Source organism: Xenopus laevis, chromosome 9_10L, assembly GCF_017654675.1.
Source record: "Xenopus laevis strain J_2021 chromosome 9_10L, Xenopus_laevis_v10.1, whole genome shotgun sequence".
NCBI classification, from domain to species: Eukaryota; Metazoa; Chordata; class Amphibia; order Anura; family Pipidae; genus Xenopus; species Xenopus laevis.
The window spans coordinates 91,218,931-91,234,485 of record NC_054387.1 but is presented as its reverse complement, the minus strand read 5'-3'; the positions used below and the strand labels follow the sequence as shown (position 1 = coordinate 91,234,485).

The 15,555-nt window shown below is 37.0% G+C and overlaps 1 protein-coding gene across 3 annotated transcripts in view; it reads right to left on the bottom strand.

The window, feature by feature from the left end:
* Positions 1-15,555, bottom strand: part of nrp2.L (neuropilin 2 L homeolog) — a 96,191-nt gene that overhangs the window by 22,955 nt on the left and 57,681 nt on the right. For all 3 annotated transcript variants that reach the window (XM_018236183.2, XM_018236182.2, XM_018236184.2), the window contains exons 11-14: positions 10,741-10,851; positions 9,885-10,025; positions 3,705-3,976; positions 561-657 (exon numbers count right to left, since the gene is read on the bottom strand). In XM_018236183.2, the coding sequence (XP_018091672.1) occupies positions 561-657; positions 3,705-3,976; positions 9,885-10,025; positions 10,741-10,851 (621 nt within the window). The remainder of the gene's footprint in view (positions 1-560; positions 658-3,704; positions 3,977-9,884; positions 10,026-10,740; positions 10,852-15,555) is intronic.

Below are 15,555 nucleotides of genomic sequence, written 5' to 3'. Positions count from 1 at the left end.
GAGCATGCCTGCCCTACACTGGGATTTATCACTAAATGAGCCTAAAGACTTTTTCAGATCCTCATGGAACTTTTTGTAAATGCGTTTTACAAATTAACCAGAGAAGAATTAATTAGAAGAATTAATTAGACATAAACTTTCTCCTGGAGCAAAATTTTAATAGAATTGCAGAATGAGTTTGCCCCTCCCCGTTATCAGAAACATAGAAGGTAGAACTCTGAAGGGAACAGCCATGTGTGACAACTACAAAGTCATTCATAGTGTTTGACACTCAAACCAAAACTGTTTCAAGACCAGAACCAGCAGTGCAGGGGTAAAAAGTGACACCTACAAAGCACCCCAAAACCAAAGAGATGTTTGAGATAACGTATGATTCTAATTGTTGTTGTTTAGAACATTTTCTTTCATTTTTTTTTGTTGGAGGTCTAATTTTATTGGTCTTTACATCATCTAGTTCCATTAGGTCCTCCAGATAGGGAAATGATCATCATATGATACTGTACATTCCATACAGAGTATATGCATGGTATTGCTGATTGTTTCTTTAAAAAAACACTTACCCATACAGTGTTCCACTGGTATGTCAGTAGCTATTCGGATGTCATCGACAGCTATATCCCCTGGCTGCCCTTTGCCAACAATGCCTTCAATGACAACCTGCAAAAAGTTAAAACAATGGTTATTTTTTTTTACTTTGCAAAACCAGTTCTAGTCTGCTTGGAGAAATACAGCAACTTCCCACAATCCCAAAAAAGTTAAATAAAAATTCACACCAGGGGAACTGCTATACAACCAGAGGAGATGGACATACATTTATCTGACCAGATGATCAAAATGTTGTTCTTCAGTCCAAATATATGGAAGTATGCATCAAGTTAAGGTCAGATCCTAATAAGCTGCAGAGACAAATCTCCGAGCAACAGCAAGGATAATCATGAAGGCTTTAGTCTACAATTTCTGCATATACTGTAGCTATAAAATAAAAATGACCCCTGGCAGTTAAGCGCACCTATTAGTCTCTCGCCACCTTATTAGATCAGTTATACACCAAATGGGCATCCCTCTTTCCAACTTTAACAAATATCCTCAAACTATGTGCCAGTCACCCCAGCAAAGCAGATTGAAGAAGACAGTTTGCCTCCCCCCAAAACACAATGCAAGACTGCAGTTTGGCTCAGGGTCAATGTACTGCCTGTTCTGTTAAATATAGTTCTAAAGGGACTGCACTCTGTACATAATTCATATTCCAAAGCCAGCTCTGAGTATGTGTTCAGTGCCTCTGTGTTGCTACTAGCTACCGTTAACAGCCAGAGAAAGTCTGCTGTGCATTAACTGTAGGTCCCTCTGGCTGAGAAGAGACTAAACAATTAGAATTTAAAATGTAATTCATTTCCTTTCAACGCCAAGGTACCTAGTGACTCTGTGTTGATTAATACAGTTACCTCCTGCTTTTATAATCAATGCAGCCCTTTCTAGTTTAAAGCAACAGCACTGCAAAAATGTGCTCTTTCAACAGCTGTTTTTACAATTATGCTGGTCTTAACTCTTTTAATTATCACATATTGTAGAAAAAGTGTTCATTTAAATCCTCTGCTTCTTGCGCAAGGCTCGTATTATTTTGCATTTATTAGAAAGGGTGGACAAGGAATTCAGTATGTTTTTCTTACTTCCCATTGCATTTTTGCATTCACATTCAAATGGAAGAGTTGGATTAAACATTGCTTTTTAAATTAGTATAATGATATATGGCTGTCATTTTCCTAAAGCCAACATTGCTACTTATGAGTCTCTAGAACAGCTCTAACTTGTCTTCCAGGTTCCACCAGCACAGCTTTCCATATCCAATTCCTATATGTAATGAAATTAACACAGATACAAGCTTTATGTTGTGTTTCATCAAGGGCTGCATTGTGCAGTTTCTTTTTGAGCAAAATGTAGTTTCTGTTGACTGACTAGGGAAAATAAGCCACATGGCACCATAGCTACATGCACCGAAGAAGTGGATAACTTTAGGTTTCCATTTGGTCACTGGAACTGGTATGTTCTGACTTGGTGCCATATATATCACATGCAAGGCCATATGGGCTGAAAATCTGCCTTGCACAGAGGGCCATGCATTCTAGCATGCAGGATAACATATACTTTTATAAATTCTCCCTATTTATATTTTAAAGTTTTGAACAGCAATCCTATTTTGAATAATATGTTCAAAACCAACCCCAACCAAGATCCATTTCTATGCAAATCCTTTAAAACCATTGTAGAAAAGATTACATTTTTTTCTCCTAAGGCAAATAATTCTTGCCTGCAAAAGATTCAGTTCCTTCCCACCACATGTGATTATCTTATTATCACCTCAAGGTTTTCTTGTTACCTATACAGGCATTCATGCATCATACTTGAGAATATTCACTATTAGCTCTTGCCACCTTATTATCACTCATATTTTTCTTGATGAGTACATCTGTTCTGTTAAGAAAACCTTTCGCTACTGATCAAGTGTACATAAAAACACACAAGTTTATGCATGACTGCTAGCAAGCTCTTAGGAGCAGCGCCACTTTCCATTTGTTTCAATCTGCATTTGCAAACACATTGACCTTATAATAAATAATGTATATATTAACCAGCTGATACTTCATGGAACGCTGAGTGTAAAACTTGGCATGGCTTCTACCACAATAGCTATTCTTGACCTTAACCTTGCACATCATATAATACCCAAGTTAAGTTTTACAGTTTGTTTTTTTTTCTAATGCTGTGCCACAATTTGAATCTGATTTTGACTTTTTGCATATACTTGCATTCAAAAAGAGACAGAATCAGTTGTTTTGTGATGGCAATAGATCAAATCCAATAAAAGCATAATTTTAGTTCAAATCAGCCCTTCACATATATACACACTAGGCATTTTTCATGTACCTTTCAGCGGACAGCTGTCTTTATTCCATTAATGCCGACTGTAGGTGGCAATGTGTCATTTCTATTCGATTACAATGCCACTTGAAACACAGAGCAGATGCCTACATACTTAAACTACAGGGAGCACTGAATATTTTTTCCAAGGAAGACAAGGCATCAGCATTCTCCCTAATACATCAAAAACTAATGCCATCCACAGAAAGCCAAATGCTGCCATAGATCAGTGCTTTCTGAATAACAGCACTGTACCATTTAGTTGCTATAACAACACACAAAACAGCATAAAACAATCCTGCTTAACTCAAGATATTAGTCATCTAGATTCTACTGTAATATTTAAATAAACACTATAAATTTGCTTAATATAATTCTGTTGCAGCTAACAGAGGTAGTCTGCCAGTATTCTGAAATATCAATTTATGAACTTACAGCCTGACATTAGTTTATCTTTTTCTTATACGCCCACCTCGTAGCATCAGCTATAAATATCAAAGACACATATGGCGTTTGTATTAACCCTAAAACACTTATTATAAAGAAGACTTTCCTCTGCCCCCATACTGAATTCGCATTTCAGGCACCACCAGCTCTTATGATATATGTAGATACAGTTGATGCTTATGAAAAAAGTGTAAGAAATAAAAAAAAATAATAGTAGGTCCACCCTACACTGATCCAGCTGTTGTGGTGCTGGGATCATCACAACCATATAACGAGTCAGATTTGTAGACTGTAGCTGGATTCAAACAATTGTTGGTAGTCTCAAAATCCCCATCACATACCTGGTACTCTTCCTCTCCCTTGGAACTGTTCAAGATGATTCGGCCTTCTCTCCAATCACTTTCTTGCTCCTCTTTCATCTTCCAAAGCAACCTGTTCTCCTGACTAGATTTCCTCGACACCTGAAGTGTTCCACCACTGCTCCCTGAGGCTCTATACCGGAACACCATGCAGAGGACAGTTCTTGGCAAGTACATCTTCGGACTCAGTAACCGTGCATGCTGTCCTTCCCTCCTTCCACTGCTTGGTAGCCTCAGATAATATTTGCTGTTTCCTATATATAAAGAAGAAGAGGGACACATTGGCTTCATACTTTCAGTCACTACCTTAATAATAAATAAATGTATGTTTCACACACTGTACATTATAAGACAACAGTGAGGCAATATTAAACGGGTGGTAATCCAAATATAACATTATGCACAATACATTTTGTTCTAAGCAACTTTCCATAATAACGGGAATTATTTCTAAATTAAATTATTTCCTCCATTTCTGGTCCTGACTAAATGTACCATTGTACCAATAGTCAGCTCCCATTGAGACAAATTTCTGTTTCTCACAATATCTTGCATAATGTTCTGTAATTAACAGACCCCTAAAGAATGAGAATCTCAGAACATGCAAGGCATTGTGGGAACAGTATTGGCTGCAGGAGAGCTGACTACTGGTTGTTTCAATGGCATACTTTGTCACAGACAGATATTTTCTTTCAATAACACATTTGTAATTCACATTAAAGAGGAAAGAGAAAGAAACCCTGTTTATGACTTTATTATATCATAATGTTGCAAAAATCCACTTTTGTGTTTGAAACTTGTTTAATTTCCTCCTTGGGATAACCAATACCACATCAAATCCTGATTATATTGGACCACCTCTCATAATCAATTATTTATTACCAAAATGAATTGAGTGTCCTGTGATTAATCTAAAATCTACCACCCATGTTATCAATCTTTTGACAATTAATTAATTCTCATATATTGACTTTACAACCACATTAATGGTAAGAGATACTATGAAAAGAGGAACCTACACTAGAGAATGAACTAGTGTTCAAGTGTACATAATGTGTCAATGTGAACATATAGACATTCCATATTAACTAAACAATGCAAAATAAAAGGTAACTGAAGGAAAACAGGAGTGTGAAGCGAAATCCAGGATTTCTGTTGACATAAAAAAAATGACACACAGAGTTTTTTTCTTGGTCACATGATGTATATAATGAATGTCCAGGTGTTAGTAAAACAAATAATCAGGTAATAAAAAGTTTCCATTCCCAGGTAAAATTATTTCCAGTATCTGAAATCCCATATAGTATACTCTAATTTGTCGTTAGATGTGTGTTTTATCTGAATCTATATCTCTTTTCTAGGACTAGTAATGATAATGTTGAGGTTGCAGTATGTCACTATTACAAATAAGGATTGTAAATACATATTGTAAATAAAATTGTCAAACTGAAAGTCATGTCTGGCTTCTAAATTCATTCCCAGGTGAAAATTAAAGAAAATAATTTACACAATGGAAAAAGACTGGTAGAAAAGGAATCAACAAAATGTCAAATACAGCACACTGAAATACTCGAGTGCAGCCAATGCCTCTCCTATATCATTGCAACATAAACATTATCTCACTTCTGCTGATTAAAAACCTTAATATGTAATCCTGAAAAGTCACTTTGTTTCCATGTGATGAAACATTCAAGAGTAACCTGGGCTGAATGTTGATAAAAAAAATGAACATATCACTTTTCCATATGCCGAATTCATCACAGCTGTTTCCCTTTGTCTAAACTGTTGTTGTCTTACATCACAAGAAAGACCACCATGAACCCAACAGCATCTCTCTATTCTCATCCTCCTCCTTTGGATCTATAGAGTGATTTACACTCTTTCAAGGGAAAAGGCAAGAGGCTATCACTGTAAAGAAAAATAAGCGAAAAAAATCCTATAGCACATTGTAGAATTTTGACGACACATTGAACATAAAGGACCCTAAGAATGATGGGGTCTTTTTCAATAAACATTTTCTTGGCATATCATCTTGCACATTTTTTACTAATGAGACTGAATGGATAATAATTTTACACTTGGGTTATTAAACCCAAAGGCTGGGGTACATTATTTGGTAATAGAATCTTACAGTTGCCTCCAATTCTACTGGCTGAAAGTTTGTACAACTCTTGTTTTTTGTACTGGAAGAGCATCTGGGGGTTACTTTTCCTTAGGGATGCACCGAATCCACTATTTTGGAATCTGCCGAACCTCTGAATCCTTTGCGAAAGATTCGGCTGAATACCGAACCAAATCCTAATTTGCAAAACATTTTTGACAACCTTGTTTTGTGACAAAAAGTCATGTGATTTCCTTCCCGCCCCTAATTTGCATATGCAAATTAGGATTCGGTCTTGCCAGGCAGAAGGATTTGCCTAAATCCTAACCCTGTTGAAAAGGCCGAATCCCAAACCGAATCCTGGATTGGGTGCATCCCTACTTTTCCTTAGGTTTTCATAAATATTCTCTTAATCACATGGGCATAATGTTTTTATTTGCTGTCAGACTGATTAATATATCTATCTGTATTTGTCCATATGAATTTATTTTTATTTTTTGAAGCATGGTAAGGCAGTTCTTTGTCCTGCTTTATATTTTTTGTAATGGTATATCTGACCTCTGCTCTACTAAGGTTATAGGGAAATATGAGAAATCCCTAAATATTACCCAGGAGCATTTCTATCAATACCCATTTTGTAGCTATGTATGTCTTAACTTTACTATACAGAAGTATAAAGTTAACTTATTTCTGTGAACAAAAAAGGACCGTTTTGTTGGCATGCTGAGAGGACAGTTGACATGCCATATGTCATTTTGAGGTACCCTAAAAGTATATGAAAGTACATAAAACATAAAGGTGTGCCACACTGATGTCACTTCATTCTAGCCTCTAGCTGTTGGATATTCCTGTCTTTGTTCCTGACATACAGATGCCTCCTCTGTCTCCCTGATGTGGCTGATGTGGGAAATCTGGGTCCCAAATATGAAAAGCTTTTATATGCCTGTGACAAATCTTTTTTTCCAGGCACTGTTTGATGCATGACAGCAGTTTCTGGGAAGGCCTAGAAACACTAAGGGCTTTTTGTTCATGGCAGACACACCCCAGAGCCTACATACCAGTACCATAGATTCAAATGACAACAGGGACCGTAACATGAAAAATTTAAACTTCAAGAAATTAACTTTTCACTGAAACTTACTGTACAAAACATATATGAAGATACACTTACGAAACAGACAACTGGTAAAGAACTATATCTTATTTAGCAGTGACATTCCCTTTCAGTTGTTTAAGCAGTTAAATTGGACTCTGACTTTGTGTGTTCATATTAAATCAAACATTCCTTTGCTTTATATTTATATGTATACATGTGTATTGGGGCAAACATGCAGCTTGCCTCTGCTAAGGCCTAAAGTATAACAGCACTATCTGTACATAACCACTAGGGGTGTTCTTGTCACTCAACACTACCACATAAATATAATACATAAAGATATACACATATTTCTTATGATTGGTTTTCAGAATAAAACAAAGCTTCTGCTTGTTTATTATTGTCTACATGTGCAATCCTCCTGTTTATCTGTTATTCTGTGATTCTAGTTCTGACACAACCTAGAGATTGCCTCTTCTCTGCACATTGGCTTAGGCATTTGTTGTAAGATAAAATCAGTTATTAAAGGGTTTAGACAAGATTCACTTTGATAAACCTAACTATTATACTTCTTTTCGGTGAATGAACAGAAAGGGTTAAGAAAATAACAAGCAATTATAACATCTCAGGGGATCGAAAATTAAAAGCCAACTACAGTATAGGTTATAAAAATAGGTTATTCTGTTCATCCAGAAGGCTCATTATATTAATTAAACATTATTAGCCTGATAGAGATGGGCAAGAACTGATTTCTGCTGAGACTGTTGGTAAGTTCTCATATTGTTTGTTGCAGGCTGCTGAAAATTAACTCCTTTGTGGACAGTAGTTTAGATTTAGATTGTAGTTTTGTTATTTTATTAAATAACAAAAAGGGATGGTAATTTTTTTAAACTGTTCTTTGTTGTTATAAAAGACAATAACATTTTGAAAATATATAGCTCAGTTATTAGTAGATGTAATCTTTTACATGCATCACAAATACTGAAGCTGCTCGATCTTGGCTTTCTGTTTAATGAGGATTAAATATAGAATGGAAGTATATGTGTCATTAGAAATGCCAATTACCATAACCAATATGCGGTGCAAAAAGAAAGAGTAGGGCGTATCTAAAAGGAGTGCAAAGGACATGCACCGTCCAGTTCTAGCTGCTGACTTGGACCATCCAGAATAAACTGGCAGTTTAATGGACTGTGGATAGGGCCAGAACTAGAGCCCTCTTTATTTGGTTATTGGTTGTTTTTGTGTGTTAATCTGCATGTTCATACCAATGTATTATACAGTGTTGAGAAATATATATTTGCATGGTCCACTGTTGTTCTCTCTGAGTAGCTCTATAAAGGCCCTTATTATGATCCATTTCATTGGCCCACGGACCAACAGATTGAGTGAACCAAATTTGACATGGGTGGCTAAAGCAGGCACATTGCAGCACTGGTTCCAAGAATTGTTGGTGCCAACTAAGTAGCAGACATTGCAACTTGTGAGTGATTTACAAATATAGTTGCAAATTAGCTAAGGCAATAGGGGTGCAAAATGCATTGTGCCTTATTGAAAAATGTTCATGTATAAATAAATGAATGCAAGTCAGTTATGTGTGAGAGGTGTAAGAAAGTCTTAGAGAATAACACCTCATTAATGCATCTTTTTAGTAGAGAGAAGTGAGGGTTTCATTAGCTTTCCATTTGTCTTACTAAATGAGCCCTAATTTGAACAAAAATGTTATTTTGGGTGTGAGCCAATGCTGCAGTATAGATGTACTCTAAAAGTGTTCACAACAAGCACAGATTTAGTAAAGCTAGTAAGGGGCCCTATACACCTTTTCTTTTTCATTTGACCAGACATACTGCTTGATGGCACAATGTATTTAGTATGTTGGAAGTTAATGTTATCTGGTATGCTATGAAGTGCCATAGATTACATTAATAAGACGTGGTGGTTTGGAGTTTCACTTATATGCCATTAGAAAAAGTACTTTTGACTACAGTCTGTGAGTCTTTGGAGAGGTAACTATGGTGCACTCTAATAATTGTGTGTTAGGTGGTAGAACTGATAAGGTGCATGCAAAAATGGAGGAAAAAAGTGAAAAATAATTCATAAGACTTTCTTTTAAAGCCATGTTCATAATTAAAACAGATGATGGTGTGAAGGGATTACACCTTTTTTAAGAAAAATGTGTCATTTCACAATATGCCTCTTTCCTATGAATTAGAATGAGCACAGAGAGTTTAAAGCATATTGAATATCTCTTCATGCCAAATAGAGTCAGATACAATACCTTAACTCCTTTAAAAGCCAGACATGCTAGCAATGAATTGCTCTTTACAGGCCACATGGAACTAATCTAATCAAAGTCTCACTTGCTTTCTCTGTATTTACTTAGCAGCTTCAAGAGAGCTGTAAGGTCGATGTGCAGGTTTTCACTGAAATCTATACAAGGACAGGCTTCTGTGAGGACTGTATATTATCAGGACATGTATAGATGGCTTTTTTGGTTATTATACCTTTGGTCGCAGTACAAGGAATAAATGGATCGCAAATCAGATAACACACTTATCAAAACACTACTGTTTACTCATATAACAGATGAATAGGAGAACCGTAGGACCACAGGAGAACAAGTGATAGCCAAGGACTAGTCTGCATTTACTAAATTACCATTTCTTTATTGCATAGAATATAACAGCTTTTACATATTATATGATGAAGAACCATTATTTACCTTGTATTAATCCAGAATAACCATCGCAGGAGATTGCTACATATACATGCTCCCTTGTTTGCTATTGGCTCAGCAATGCAACCATTTTGAATCCAAAAGCTGACAAAAGAGCATGTCTAGGCTTTTGACACATTATAAAATACATTAAATACTGCATGTTTTAATTCACACATAACAGACTGTAACTGTTACAATCATATAGCATAACAAGAGATTTAGTGGTTAAATGTAGATCTACTGTCTTACCAGCAATGGTACCAGAGTGACCCATCCAGGGACTATGAGGATGAAATGACCAAGTGAAGTCAGCGTTGGTATCGTGTGTCCAGCCACACACATCATCTGAATAGTCGAATTTGCAGTTAAATCCAGGCGGGTACTGAAATTCTTAGGGGAAAATAAACAAGAGAATTTACTTCCATAGGCTTTCCATTTTATTTGCTAAATTGCCAATGCTGCATGACTTTCTCTGTAAGTAAATTTGTGTACCTATAATTCTAAATTATTATACTATACAGCACATGCTAGGGTTGTCATCAGTAACTGTGCAGCCCTGCCAACCCCACATGGTCCCTGCCAACAATTAGGATGATCCACCTAGATGACACTCCATTAGGCCAAAACCCCAAATGTGATTCACCCAAATCCCATTCACTCTGATGCCAGTCTCACACTCTCTGTGATTCATGATCCACACCTTTGTGTCTCCTGGGGCCCCCTCTACTATGGGGCTCCTGAACGGAGTATCCCCCAGACAGAACATGAACAAGTCATAGACAAGTATAAGGGAAACTTGGGAAAGAATTCATGATGGCAGCACTGTGCTCTGGGGGAAAATACCCTAGGCCAATGAGCTTTTTTACAACCTAAGCCCCCCAAACCAAGCACAGATAAAAGTACACCATTGTATTCAGAGGGAGTACATTACAAATAGCCATCCCTAAACAAATGTCACTGTCCTTTAAGTGCATAATATTCCAATTAGGAAGATTAAAATGAGTGGCCAAATAAAAAAGTAAATTTATGTCAATGCACATAGCTAATCGTTCACCTACAAAACAATATTAAGTCCAAGGGACTGCAAAATAACAAGCACAATTACCATCAACACAAGCCTCTCCGCATTCCGTGGTCTCCTCTTCAGACACATTATGTGTTGTTACCTCTTCAGTCTTCATTGTGGGTTTCACAGTCTCTGTGGTAGGTTTCACTTCTGAAGCAAAAACAATAAATAAGGTTAATTCTGGTGGATAGGGCTCACCACTTAATAATCTGTTTTAACAGAAAAATATGAGATGCCAGAATTTAAATATGGGCATCATTTAAGTTGAAATAAAAAAGCATAGAAAGCAAAAAATAAAGAAATTTCACCTGTAGCTTTAAGTTTCTACTAACTACTTTACAGAGTTTTGGCCAAATAGTTTACTTTTATTACATTTTCAAAGGATGGAACATCTTTTGCAAGATCTTTTATCAAAATGTATTTTGAATCTATATCTGTAGCTAAATCTAGGGGAAATAAATTGTAAAAAATGGCAGAATATCTGAGCTATTAAAACAATTTGTGTCTTAATCATTATAATTATTTATTATTATTATTAATAATATATGTTTTTTATCCATGGTTACTGTAGAAAAGTTTAATTTAGTAGAGCTGAGTCTTTATTTCAGTTAGCAGGTCTGTCAGTTAGCAGCGAATCAAAAAGCTATCACAACAATACTATAAAAGGTAAAGTATTTATATCTTAGCTGGGATTAACAGATGGCTTGTAATTCAATGCCAGGATGCCTACTTTCTATCTAGAGCTGCAATATCTGTGGTAAGAACCATAGACGCATAATGCTGGTACACTGGGCCCTAAGCATTTCCTGCTCTTTAAAAAAAATGCCAGAAGTCTCTAGTGGGTTTGGTTTCCATGGCAACTTTTGGCTTGCATTGGCTCTGGGGAGAAAGCGAAAAATCCATTTTAACCTCCCATAATTTTACTATTCATATTTCCTGCACTGGATAAAGCATCAGAGTTTAACTAGAAAAATGTACTCCCAAACGGGCAAGAGTTCTTCGACACAAAACTGCTGCTTCAGATTTCGGCCCTAAGGATTTGTGGAATGAAAGTGCTGTTCTGTACAACAAAAACAAAAAGCATTGACGTGGACACCCAGTCTTTCTAAGATTTCTCCTTAGAGGAAAAACTCAATCAAAATTAGCATTTCTTGCAATCTGGTTCTTGTAAATGTAAGCAAAGGTTCTTCTGTTCTTTCTAGCCCTTCCATAACCCCATGAATACCAGGCCTCAATGCAGCTGATTTCTGCCCTCCACACAATTTGTCATGGCAAATGTCATTTCTAGCTGCCACTCATAACCATGGTTAGACAGTGTTCCATAGCATGAACTACTTCCAATATGGTGCATGTTTTTCATACTTTGACTACAAGACAATATACATAAGGGCAAGTTAAACATGCAGCACCCGATACAGCAATTTTCATCTCTTACTTTATAGCATTTCTGACTACATTAGTGCAGAATGCTAATCAGGTCTGTTTGTTGTTGGGATTAGTTAGAGGGAGTTGGCACCTTTAGGCTCTTTAAGTGCTTGGTTTTTACTAGGGCTAAACAGTTACAAGAGACAGTTGCTATAAAAATTTGGCTGCTGTGGACAACAGCTTTATAAAGAAAGGTGATTTACAGCCTCTCATCCTACCAAGTTCAACAACCCTGCATGACTGTAGTGTCCCAAATCAATATCTGACTGTGGCTGACTGCCATATGGCTTAAAATGGAGTATCTTCAACCAGTGCATCTTCTGCTCTTGATGGCATCTAACACCCAGAATCCCCATATGTATGTGGTTCTCTCTGGATATTGGGTGCTGCATTTGAACAGAGGATTTTAAGAACCTTGCAGAAGGCATTTCAGAAAAAAAAAATTCTTACGCAACTTGATCTGCAGACTAACAGCTTTTATTTTAAGTGTGCTTATGGTTTAACAGGATATGTATAATCTCACTGAATAATGAAAAAAAAAAAATCATTTTTTGCTTTTTCAAGTAAAGTGCAAGCATGAAGCTGTGACGGATTGCTCTAAATGGGAAGTGGCCAAGAATGAGCACAAATTAACCAGCGGAAGACAGTGTCACCACTTCCTCCTTGATGAGGTCACATTCATTTTAGTTATATAAATAGCTGCTATAAAGGGAACCATTTCTCAACATACCCCCTGCCCGCCTTACAGAGCATGGAAAACCAGAAAATAGTTGGAGAACAGCTGTCATGGAACAGAACTAAAATATCTTTGAGCTTGTGTGAGATAGCACTGCTGCTGTATGACTTGTTGATATTTAGGTTAGACAGAATCTGCTGCCTTACAATCATCATGTGAATTCTCATCTAAGCGCGTCGGAGATTTCACACTGCATTCCTTATAGAGCGGAACAAATTATTTATTAAATGCGCCGAATCAGTGGTAAAGGTGGACAAATTGTCTGTTTATAATAAAAGCAATATATTCAACTTCCCAAACAGGGGTTTTATCATAAGATGATAAAGAAGAACAGACAATTTAGTGGAAGTTGTTTTTATAAGGCAGCTCTGTAGAGCTTTGTTTGTAAAGCTTCCATATCATGCATAGAATTGAATATTGCAATACAATATTGCATATGGAAATACTATTTTCACCAAATACAGCCATCTCAAGACAAAAAAATCTATTTAAAAGAATAAATGTAGGCAACAGCAACATATTAGAGGTATAAATAAAATATAAGCATATGCTCAATTGACTCATGTCCGCTTTCACTTCCATGCTACGCCAGCTGGAACGGTTCATCCTCTATAGCGACACACACAGGTCACATGCTGCTTCTCTTCCCCCCCATACGTCAAAGGCCCCAGAGCACCTGATGCACCCATGTGACGATGGAGCCATTTGTGATTTTCGTTATGATACAACACTGTGGAACGCTGTTGTTGAGTTAATGGAAAAGAAGTGATTGGAGGCTGCGGTGTTTGAAATAGAAAGTGAAGAAAAGAGAAAGCCCCCTTCTGAGCACAGACAAGCAAAAAGCAGCTCCAGATTGAGCCGCCCAGCAGCGCAGTAATTGAAAGCAGACACTCAGAACTTCAAAAAGGATCCATACCAGATGCAGGGCATGGCTCAAAACAACAGAATACATCAGAGGATCACTGGGCTTTGGGAATGAACTTCAGGTGTTCTGTATTCCTGTGTTTTCACATTTAGCTCTTGAGCCTGAGCTGTACTTTCATCAAAATGAAACAAATGCTCTGCAAGCAGCTTTCACGTTATTGTTTGTTACTGCCTGCACAAAGCAAAGGCAATGGGATTACAAACTATTTAAAGCCATAGTGGTGGCTATTGCAGGGGGCCACTTACTGCAAATAGGATTCTTACAGGAATATTGTGCCTATAGGAAAACTGGCACATATTACCTTAAATGAAAGGAGCTTACTAGGCAGGACTTCTAACTGCAGCCGACTATTGCTTTGATATTCATTTCCTTATGTGAATAATGTGCAGCTGCCTACAGCTTCAACCTCCATTTATGGGTCTATAGATAGGACATGAATTCTCACAATCCACCATACACATTTACACAATTTCTGTGCAGCAGATTAACAACCACAAACACAAAGCCCCAGCACCACTACATGACAATGCACTGCCAGATGGAGCTGTATGCTTCCAATGTTAAAACTTGGGGAGGGAACAAAATTAACTTCTATATAAATGTTACAATTCTAAATGAAAACCATCCTCTAATAGGAAAGATATTCATTTTCTTTTCCAGACAGCTATGAGGTTTTATACGTGTTGCAGATCAAAAGAGACCTGAAAGAGTTAAATGGGTTAATTGCGATTGTTAAAAGGTGCCACGGTTATATTTTGCTACCTTTGTTTAAAGTTAAAGTGCATAGTGACACAATATATAACATATATCCTGGGGCACTAGATGGGTTAAAAGGAACCGGGTCATTTAGGGATGGATCCTTTTATTTTTCCTAGCTGGAGAGCAATGTGGAATTTGCAGGCTCTTGTTCAGCATCAGATAGCCGCTCACAAGAGATTCAAAAAACCATGACCGAGTGCTTCTTCCTTTAGTGACCCGAGGTCATCTGATACCTTCAACCTTTAGTCATCAGCACCTCAGTGTAAATGTGGCCAGCTATTAACCCCAGCCAAGTACTCTGATTTCTGAAACTGTAGTGGAAAAGGAAAGACTGCAGAGCTGGCAGCTGTCAGCCTTACTCACATAACTTGGAGATCAAGACAGGCGTGCAGAATCGAAGTGGGGATTTGCTTTCGGACTTTTTAAAGTAAGAATGAGGTGAAGACAAGTGGGATTAAGAAATCAGGACTTAAATGTCCAGGAGAAGAATTCCACAAGTTAGGGGTCGGCCGCGGTTATATCACTGCTGCAAATAAACCAGTTTCAAATGCATTGCAAACATAAAAGGTTTTTTTCCATTCATCTTCTCTCCAAAGAGCATTAAAGGTACATTATACAAAGAAACGCTTAGCCTGAAATAAAGTAAAGGTTGTGTGTGGTTTCTCTTGCATTTTCAAAAGGTATGGCTTCTGTAAAAATAAGCAATTTTCATGATAATATGGCCACTTGGGGTACTGTTGCATTAAAGACATTGGATAGAATATACATTTTACTTTGGAAGGGCAAAGCAGTATCTGTCACAAACATAAACTGAAGATCTAAAAGACTTAAAGGCCTAAAATGGGTAGGAGATTTTATTATTACATTTCCTTTTGGTACACGTAGAGCAGAAACATCCAGCAAACACTGACATTTGCCCCATAAAATGGTGGCACAGTACCGAATATACACTCATGCAAAAGCTCCTAAATGTCTATGGGGCAAAAAAACTTTTTCAAATGTAATACCT